This window comes from Erythrolamprus reginae, unplaced genomic scaffold, assembly GCF_031021105.1.
Source record: "Erythrolamprus reginae isolate rEryReg1 unplaced genomic scaffold, rEryReg1.hap1 scaffold_109, whole genome shotgun sequence".
Taxonomy (NCBI): Eukaryota; Metazoa; Chordata; class Lepidosauria; order Squamata; family Dipsadidae; genus Erythrolamprus; species Erythrolamprus reginae.
Genome location: NW_027248538.1, coordinates 223,007 through 233,405, shown reverse-complemented (window position 1 = coordinate 233,405; position 10,399 = coordinate 223,007). Strand labels below are relative to the sequence as shown.

Here is a 10,399-nt window from a genome sequence, read left to right as displayed (position 1 = left end):
TACCAGGAATATACATACATTGATGGGAATAAGGAGATCGCTGACCATTTCAATAGCTACTTCTGTTCAGTTTTCTCAAAAGACACCTTACAAAATAATAATAATACTATAGAGGGATATAGCATTGCTTCCAGCTGTACGGATTCAGCTCCAGTGATCTTAGAAGCCGATGTCTTAGAAGAACTTGAAAGATTAAAGATAAATAAGGCAATGGGTCCAGATGGCATCCACCCCAGAGTTCTTAAAGAACTCAGATCTGTCATTGCTACCCCCCTGACTGATTTGTTTAACAAATCCCTGTTAACAGGAGATGTTCCTGAGGATTGGAGAATGGCCAGTGTTGTGCCTATCCACAAGAAGGGCAGTAGAGAAGAAGCTGGTAACTACAGGCCAGTTAGCTTGACATCAGTTGTAGTTAAAATGATGGAGACTCTACTCAAAAAGAGGATAAATCAGCATCTAAAAAACAATAACTTATTGGACCCAAATCAGCATGGCTTTACTGAAGGCAAATCGTGTCAGACTAATCTCATTGAGTTCTTTGACTATGTCACAAAGGTGTTGGATCAAGGTGGTGCCGTGGATATTGCCTATCTGGACTTCAGCAAAGCCTTTGATACGGTTCCACATAAAGAGCTGATAGATAAATTAGTGAAGATTGGACTTAATCCCTGGATAGTTCAGTGGATTTCAAGCTGGCTGAAGCATAGACATCAGAGAGTTATTGTTAATGGCGAGTATTCTGAGCAGAGTCAGGTTACAAGCGGTGTGCCACAAGGGTCTGTTCTGGGTCCTATTCTTTTTAATATGTTTGTGAGTGACATAGGGGAAGGTTTGGTAGGAAAGGTTTGCCTATTTGCCGATGACTCTAAAGTGTGCAATAGGGTTGATATTCCAGGAGGGGGTCTGTAATATGGTAAATGATTTAGCGTTACTAGATAAATGGTCAAAGCAATGGAAACTGCAGTTTAATGTTTCCAAATGTAAAATAATGCACTTGGGGAAAAGGAATCCTAATCTGAGTATTGCATTGGCAGTTCTGTGTTAGCAAAAACTTCAGAAGAGAAGGATTTAGGGGGTAGTGATTTCTGACAGTCTCAAAATGGGGTGAACAGTGTGGTCGGGCGGTAGGAAAGGCAAGTAGGATGCTTGGCTGCATAGCTAGGGGTATAACAAGCAGGAAGAGGGGAGATTGTGATCCCCTTATATAGAGCGCTGGTGAGACCACATTTGGAGTACTGTGTTCAGTTCTGGAGACCTCACCTACAAAAAGATATTGACAAAATTGAACGGGTCCAAAGATGGGCTACAAGAATGGTGGAAGGTCTTAAGTATAAAACGTATCAGGAAAGACTGAATGAACTCAATCTGTATAGTCTGGAAGACAGAAGGAAAAGGGGGGACATGATCGAAACATTTAAATATGTTAAAGGGGTTAAATAGGGTTCAGGAGGGAAGTGTTTTTAACAGGAAAGTGAACACAAGAACAAGGGGACACAATCTGAAGTTAGTTGGGGGAAAGATCAAAGGCAACATGAGAAAATATTATTTTACTGAAAGAGTAGTAGATCCTTGGAACAAAACTTCCAGCAGACGTGGTTGGGAAATCCACAGTAACTGAATTTAAACATGCCTGGGATAAACATATATCCATCCTAAGATAAAATTACAGGAAATAGTAAAAGGGCAGACTAGATGGACCAAGAGGTCTTTTTCTGCCGTCAGTCTTCTATGTTTCTATGTTTCTATGTCTCATATTTATGGCTGTTGCCGTGTCCTGGGGTTCATATGTGATCCCCTTTTGCCACCAAAGTCAATTGAGAAACCAGATTAATTTAGCAACAGTTGAACTAACTTAACGACTGCAATTGCTGCTTAGCACCTGTGCCAAGAATGGTTGTAAAATGGGGCAAACTCACTTAACAAACATTTCACTTAGCAACATAAATTTGGACTCAACTATGGATGAGAGCCAGGCTAGCACAATGGTTAGAATGCAGTAAAATGAAGAGTGAGATTATTGGGGTCAAGGTGCTGACTCTGTAAACTTTCCATAGGGCTGGAAAGCACTGTGAAGTGGAATACTGTACAGTATATCTGAGTAGGAAGGAAGGAAAGGGAAGGAAGGAAGTGGGAGAGGGAGGGTGGGAGGAAGGAAGGAGGGAAGGAAGGCAGGGGGAGAGGGAGGGAGAGGAAAAAAGGAAGGAAGGATGGAAGGAGGGAGAGAAAAAAGGAAGGAAGGAAGGGGGAGAGGGAGGGTGGGAGGAGGGAGGAAGGAAGAAAGGAGGGAAGGAAGGTAGGGGGAGAGGGAGGGAGAGGAAAAAAGGAAGGAAGGAAGGAAGGGGGAGAGGGAGGGAGGAAAAAAAGGAAGGAAGGAAGGGGGAGAGGGAGGGAGAGAAAAAAGGAAGGAAGGAAGGGGGAGAGGAAAAAAGGAAGGAAGGGGGGAGAGGGAGGGAGAGAAAAAAGGAAGGAAGGAAGGGGGGAGAGGGAGGGAGAGGAAAAAGGAAGGAAGGGGGGAGAGGAAAAAAGGAAGGAAGGGGGAGAGGGAGGGTGGGAGGAGGGAGGGTGGAGGAGGGAGGAAGGAAGAAAGGAGGAAGGAAGGTAGGGGGAGAGGGAAGGAGAGGAAAAAAGGAAGGAAGGAAGGGGGAGAGGGAGGGAGAGAAAAAAAGGAAGGAAGGAAGGGGGAGGGGAAAAAAGGAAGGAAGGAAGGGGGAGAGGGAGGGAGAGGAAAAAGGAAGGAAGGAAGGGGGAGAGGAAAAAAGGAAGGAAGTAAAGGGGAGAGGGAGGGAGAGGAAAAAGGAAGGAAGGAAGGGGGAGAGGGAGGGAGAGGAAAAAAAGGAAGGAAGGAAGGGGGAGAGGGAGGGAGAGAAAAAAGGAAGGAAGGAAGGGGGAGGGGGAAAAAGGAAGGAAGGAAGGGGGAGAGGGAGGGAGAGGAAAAAGGAAGGAAGGAAGGGGGAGAGGAAAAAAGGAAGGAAGTAAAGGGGAGAGGGAGGGAGAGGAAAAAAGGAAGGAAGGAAGGGGGAGAGGAAAAAAGGAAGGAAGGAAGGGGGAGAGGGAGGGAGAGGAAAAAAGGAAGGAAGGAAGGAAGGGGGAGAGGGAGGGTGGGAGGGAGGGAGGGTGGGAGGAGGGAGGGTGGGAGGAGGGAGGAAGGAAGAAAGGAGGGAAGGAAGGTAGGGGGAGAGGGAGGGAGAGGAAAAAAGGAAGGAAGGAAGGGGGAGAGGGAGGGAGAGAAAAAAAGGAAGGAAGGAAGGGGGAGGGGAAAAAAAGGAAGGAAGGAAGGGGGAGAGGGAGGGAGAGGAAAAAGGAAGGAAGGAAGGGGGAGAGGAAAAAAGGAAGGAAGTAAAGGGGAGAGGGAGGGAGAGGAAAAAAGGAAGGAAGGGAAGGGGGAGAGGAAAAAAGGAAGGAAGGAAGGGGGAGAGGGAGGGGAGAGGAAAAAGGAAGGAAGGAAGGAAGGGGGGTGAGAGGGAGGGGTGGGAGGAGGGAGGGTGGGAGGAGGGAGGAAGGAAGAAAGGAGGGAAGGAAGGTAGGGGGGAGAGGGAGGGAGAGGAAAAAAGGAAGGAAGGAAGGAAGGAAGGAAGGAAGGAAGGAAGGAAGGAAGGACCGTGTTGGCACAGTAATTAGAAGCAATATTGCAGGCTAACTCATTGCTCACTGCCAGCAGTTCGATCCTGACCAGCTCAAAGTTGACTCAATCTTCCATCCTTCCAAGGTCGTAAAAGGGGGATCCAGATTGTTGGGCCTCAAGGTGCTGACTCTGTCAACAGCTTAGAGAGGCTCTAGAACTTGCGAAGCCCTATATAAGTCTACGTGCTCATATGGATTTTGCTATGGGAGTAAGCTGAGTTTTGACCCTTACCTGGCCATCCTGTAGGACGCTGCAAAGGAGACGGTGTGGGGGGCCTGAACTTTCGCTCATGCCGTAGAGCTCGTAGATCACGATGTCCAGGCTCAGGAAATACTCCAGGGTCTCCTTTGTGATGGGAGCCGCCCCCGTGTAACACCTGTTGCAGCGGTCCAGGACCCAGCGCTTTCCGGATTTTTTTATAAATCAGCGCCCCTCGCCAGCCGGTAATTCATCGGCAAATCGGGGGACCTGCAGGGGGGAAAAACCCCACATGAGACTGGGAGCAAAACAAGAACCCACCCTCCGCAAGGGCTTCAGTCTATAGGGCCTGTGCTGCCCCCACTCCCCCGCCCCACATATGACGAGATCTACACATCTTTTTTCAGACAGGATGTCCCACCGGTGCAGAGGTTGGGGATAAATTAACACCTTGCCACACTATCTATAGGGGGCCTAATGTTTATGGGACCTTGAGAGGGGGGATTTTCAGGAGGAGCAGATGTCGTCACAACTCCCAGAACTCTCCAGCCAGCATAATTGAAGCAACAGCATAGCTGGCTGGAGGATTCTAGGAGTTGAAGTCCACAAGTCTTAAAGTCGCAGAGTTTGAAGACCTCTGTTGAAACGAATCACTACAGTTTAAGTTAGCCACAAGGTTGTTTAAGTCAGTGTTTCTCAAATAATGGAGTGGACCCCCGGGGGGGCACAGAGTGATGCTGGGGAGGGATATTACATAGAAACATAGAAGACTGACGGCAGAAAAAGACCTCATGGTCCATCTAGTCTGCCCTTATACTATTTCCTGCATTTTATCTTACAATGAATATATGTTTATCCCAGGCATGTTTAAATTCAGTTATTATGGATTTACCAACCACCACGTCTGCTGGAAGTTTGTTCCAGGGATCTACTACTCTTTCAGTAAAATAATATTTTCTCATGTTGCTTCTGATCTTTCCCCCCAACTAACTTCAGATTGTGTCCCCTTGTTCTTGTGTTCACTTTCATTAAATGTTTTCGATCATTGTCCCCCCCTTTTCCTTCTGTCCTCCAGACTATACAGATTGAGTTCATGAAGTCTTTCCTGATACGTTTTATGCTTAAGACCTTCCACCATTCTTGTAGCCCCCGTCTTTGGACCCGTTCAATTTTGTCAATATCTTTTTGTAGGTGAGGTCTCCAGAACTGAACACAGTATTCCAAATGGGGTCTCACCAGCGCTCTATATAAGGAGATCACAATCTCCCTCTTCCTGCTGTTATACCTCTAGCTATGCAGCCAAGTATCCTACTTGTTTTTCCTACCCCCACGACCACACTGCTCACCCATTTTGAGACTGTCAGAAATATTGGGATTGATCGTAGGGAACGGGCTTTTTTTGCTGCTGGGAGTAGGGTTTTTTTTTGCATCGAACAATAGCACACAGCACAGAGCAAGGGGTATGAAGTGCAAATAACAAACCTTTCAAAGACACCATGGAAAAATATTGAACAGGGATGAAAAGAAAGGAGGAGAGAGACAGAGATGGTGAGACAAACGTAAGTCTCCCAAAAGTTAAGATGAGGAAATAGGACAAGGAGGCGCATATAGCGCTTGGCTTCACTGTGACTATGGTGGGAGACGAGGAAAGACCGGTATGTTTGCTGGGTCTAAAAATGTTGGAAGTGGACAGCACGAAGTCAAATAAATTAAGGTGTCACTTAAACACATTACAGCTCAATCACACTGATAAGCCGCTTGAGTTTTTTCAGCAAAAGTGATCGAACGCAATCCCAGCGACCGGTTAGTTCCCACAGAGTTGGCCTTCTCCGGGTCCCATCGACTAAGCAATGTGGTTTGGTGGGACCCAGGAGAAGAGCCTTCTCTGTGGTGGTTCTGACCCTCTGGAACCAGCTCCCCCCAGATATCAGAGTTGCCCCCACCCTCCTTGCCTTTTGCAAGCTCCTTAAAACCCATCTCTGTCGTCAGGCATGGGGGAACTGAGATATTTCCTTCCCCCTAGGGCTTATAGAATTTATACATGGTATGCTTGTATGTATGAGTGGTTCTTTAAATTGGGGGTTTTTTAGATTATTTTTAATATTAGATTTGTTTTCATTGTCTTTTCATTGTTGTTAGCCGCCCCGAGTCTTCGGAGAGGGGCGGCATACAAATCTAATAAGTAAGTAAGTAAGTAAGTAGGTAAGTAAGTAAGTAAGTAAGTAAGTAAGTAAGTAAGTAAGTAAGTAAGTAAGTAAGTAAGTAAGTAAATAAATAAAAGTGCAAGTTTTGCAAACAATCGTCCCGGCGGAGAGTTGGGGGTGCGCGGAATATTTACTTCTTCCTGGGGGGGGGGGGGGGGTTTCGTAACAGGAAATAATTGAGAAGCCCTGGTTTAAGTGAATCTGGCTTTCCCCATGGAGGATCACAAAAAGAAGAACTTGTGCCCCTCCCCCCCCGACCTCCCACCCAACACCCCCTCCCCAGCCTTGTACCCGTTCATGCGCTTCAGGTTGGTCTCCAGCCCCACGGATTTGGCCCACAAGGCGATCTTCTTCTTCAGGGTGGAGGACTTGGCCCCCACCGACTTCAATGCGTTCCTGCATCTTCTCCCAGACGAGGGACCCCCATGAATGCCGTGGGTCTCACTTCCCGCAGGGTATCCACCAGGGTGCCCTGCCGGACAAAGGCGAAGGAGGCGGTCAGGGCATGGACAGAGAGACGGGCAGGGAAGCTGACTCCAAAGTGGGGAAGGGGGGCGCTGCAGAAAAACCCAACCCGGGGATATTGAGGTTCTGGCCCCCTCTCTGTTGGGACATTGCCACACAAATCCCAGTGACCGGTTAGGTCCCACAGAGTTGGCCTTCTCCGGGTCCCGTCGATTAAACAATGTCATTTGGCGGGACCCAGGGGAAGAGCCTTCTCTGTGGCAGCCCCCGACCCTCTGGAACCAACTACCCCCAGAGATCAGAATTGCCCCCACCCTCCTTGCCTTTCGTAAACTTCTCAAAACCCACCTCTGCCATCAGGCATGGGGAATTGAAATATCTTCCCCAGGCCTATATAATTTATGTATGGTGTGTTGTGTGCATGTTTTTTAAATTATGGGTTTTTCACTTCGTATTATTAGATTTGTATTGCACATTGTTTTTATCACTGCTGTGAGCCGCCCCGAGTCTGCGGAGAGGGGCGGCATACAAATTTAATAAATAAATAAATTGCTTTCATTTATCTATACATTTACCTAAGAGCTGGGGTGGCGCAGTGGTTAAGAGGGCAGCACTGCAGGCTCCTCCACCTAACTGCTAGCTGTAGTTCAGCAGTTCAAATCTCACCACCGGCTCCAGGTTGACTCAGCCTTCTGTCCTTCTGAGGTGGGTCAAATGAGGACTCAGACTATTGGGGGCAAGAGGCTGATTCTGTAAACCACTTAGAGAGGGATATAAAAGCACTAGGAAGTGGTAGATGAGTCTAAATGCTCTTGCTATCGCTATTGCCACCTGCCTGTCCGTCTGTCTGTCAATCTACCTGTCTGCCCTATCTCTCTCTGTTCTATCTATCCATCTATCAGTCTGTCCATTTTCCTCTCTAGCCATCAATTTATTTATCTCTATCAATCTGTCTTGTGTATCCATCCATTATGTTTGTTTGTCTATCTACCCATCTATATCTGCAGCTGTCTGTCCATCCATCCATCACCTTAAATAGATAGATCTATCACTGTTATAATCTATAATCTATCATTCATCTCTCTCTCTCTCTTTCCTTCTATCACCTATCATCCCTATGTTCACTATCATCCATCCCTCCCACCACCCACACATCCCTCCCACCCACCCACCCACCCACCCACCCATCCCACCCACCCACCCTACCCACCCACCCACCCTACCCAACCAGCCACCCGCCCATCCATCCATCCATTTTTAAGAAGAGATTAGACAACCACTTGTCCGGAATGGCATAGGGCCATGATGGTGAACCAGAGACATATCTGCTGGCACGCGAGCCGTTGCCCTAGCTCAGCTCCAGCACACAACTGGGTGCCTGCCAGCTGATTTTTGGCACGTATAGAGGTTCTGAGAGGGCGTTTTTTGGCCTCCAAGGGCCTCCAAGTGGGGAAGGAGAAGGCGTTTTCACCCTCCCCAAGCTCCATGGGAGCCTCTGGAGCCTGGGGTGGGTGAAAAATGGGCTTACCGGGCCCCCTGGAAGTCAGGAAATGGGGGGCCGTGAGCACATGGGAATATGGGTATTGAATAAGGGCGTGGGGCACATACACATGTGCAATGGTCCTGGAGTCTTTGGAGAGGGGCAGCATACAAATCTAAGAAATTATTGTTATTGTTATTACTATTATTATCATTATTGCACACCTGCACTATTTTGGCACCCAAGGAAAATAGTGTTCGCCATCACTGGCATAGAAACATAGAAGACTGACGGCAGGAAAAAGACCTCCTGGTCCATCTAGTCTGCCCTTCTACTATTTTCTGTATTTTATCTTACAATGGATATATGTTTATCCCAGGCATGTTTAAATTCAGTTACTGTGGATTGACCAACCACGTCTGCTGGAAGTTTGTTCCAAGCATCTACTACTCTTTCAGTAAAATAATATTTTTCTCACATTGCTTCTGATCTTTCCCCCAACTGACCTCAGATTGTGCCCCCTGGTTCTTGTGTCCACTTTCCTATTAAAAACACTTCCCTCCTGGACCGTATGTAACCCTTTCACATATTTAAATGCTTCGATCAGGGTTTTCTTCTTGAGCAGGGGATTGGACTAGAAGACCTCCAGGGTCCCACCCACCTCCAAGGTCATTGTGTTATTTGCTGTTTTGTGTGTGTGTGTTTGTGTGTGTGGAGTGTAATGTGAAAGGGTGACCCTGCAAAAGCCCCCTCGACCTCCTCAAAGGAGAAGCAGGGCGTGCCAACTAACCTTCAGAGCATCGGGCTGCGCGAAGTACGTCTCCACGCCAAAGGCGACGGGCAGCCAAATGTCAATCATTTGCGCAGCGATGTGGCTCAAAGGCAGGTAGCTGACCACACTCTCCTGGCCATCCAAGGCTGTCTTCAGGTTCACGTACTGTCCGGATGCCTTGGCCGTCCATGTGATCTGCAAGACGAAGACCGTGTGAATGCCACAGAGGGATCCTTGCAACTTTTAAGACTTGTGGATGTCAACTCTTGGAATTCTGGGAGTCGAAGTCCACAAGCCTTAAAGTTGACCCAGTTGGAGACCCCTGTCCTAAACACACACACACACACACAGAGCGTCCCAGTCAAGCAGGCACTTACGTTGTCGTGGCTGAGCATGACTCCCTTGGGGTCCCCGGTGGTCCCAGATGTGTAGATGATGGTGCAACACTGGTTGGCTTGAGGCTGGCCCAGGACCTTGTTGAGCTGCTCATCTGGAACGGACCTGCCCAGGGCCATGAACTCCTCCCACTGGCCAAGAAGGAAGGGGGAAAAAAGCCACAGCCTCAGGTGAGACCCACATCGGAGCATCAAAAGGTGTGGGGTGCAAGGTTTTACCACCATCCCCTTAGGGGAACAGCTGACCTGACCCCTCCCTTTATGCAAACAGAGGCCCTACCCACTGGCAACTCCCAACCCAGCTCCAACACTGGAAGTTTTAAAGAAGAGGTTGGGTAACCATTTGTCTGAAGTAGGGTAGGGTCTCCTGCCCAAGCAGGGTTTTGAACCAAAAGACTTCCAAGTCCCTTCCAACTCTGTTGTTGTTGTTGTTATTTTTATTCACAAAACATCCCCAGCAATACACAGGAAATGAGATTATATGCTGGATTTCATACCACAATGTCACGTTGAACACTTCCAATAACAACAACAACAACAACAACAAACAAACAATATTTACATTACAACATTTAGTACATTTAGTTTTTTAAATTAATTGGATTTTAGGCGATTATACTGTATTGTTCTTTTTTATGTGTTCTAAGCCGCCCCAAGTCCTTGGAGAGAGGTGGCATATAAATCCAAATAAATGAATGAATGAATGAATGAATAAATAAATATAATAATAGAATTTATATTTTATTATTATTAGTTGTTACTACTACTACTACTACTACTATTACTACTGGTTATTATTTGACTCTGGCCCTCTGCCCCGGTGCCAGGGCTGCCCGAGAGGTCCACCTCAGAGGCACAATATTCCCCCACAGGATCCCAAGCCTCGCCCGATCCCTGGGATCTAGTGGGGAAGTATCTCCTGCCAGAGGGAAGCAGAACAGGAGAAGGAGGACTGCAGTGGGCCCTCGATTTACAACTGTTTGTTCAGCTGCCCGAGTTGCGATGGCACTGAAACGAAAAGGGTCTTACAACCGGTCCACCCCTGTGTGGCCGTTGCAGCATGCCCACTGGCAGTCCTCAACTTACAACCGTTCAAAGTTACAGCGGCACTGAAAAATGTGACTTCCAACCGTTTTTCAGACCTTTGCAGCCTCCCCGGGATCACATGATCAAAATTCAGATGATTGACTCATATTTATGACGGGGGGGGGGGGGCAGCCAGATCACTTAAGGGCCATGCCTTTAACCACTGCAGTGATT

General features: G+C 47.6%; 1 protein-coding gene across 1 annotated transcript in view; it reads right to left on the bottom strand.

Annotated features, from left to right (window-relative positions):
• Positions 1-3,856: 3,856 nt before the first annotated feature.
• The window catches only part of LOC139155901 (long-chain-fatty-acid--CoA ligase ACSBG2-like), a gene marked incomplete at its 3' end in the record, with an annotated part of 44,321 nt that continues 37,778 nt past the window's right edge, over positions 3,857-10,399 (bottom strand). Inside the window, 9 exon segments of the mRNA XM_070731265.1 lie at positions 3,857-3,897; positions 3,899-4,018; positions 4,020-4,055; positions 4,057-4,093; positions 6,319-6,416; positions 6,418-6,439; positions 6,441-6,499; positions 8,763-8,939; positions 9,122-9,271. Of these exon segments, the coding sequence (XP_070587366.1) occupies positions 3,857-3,897; positions 3,899-4,018; positions 4,020-4,055; positions 4,057-4,093; positions 6,319-6,416; positions 6,418-6,439; positions 6,441-6,499; positions 8,763-8,939; positions 9,122-9,271 (740 nt within the window).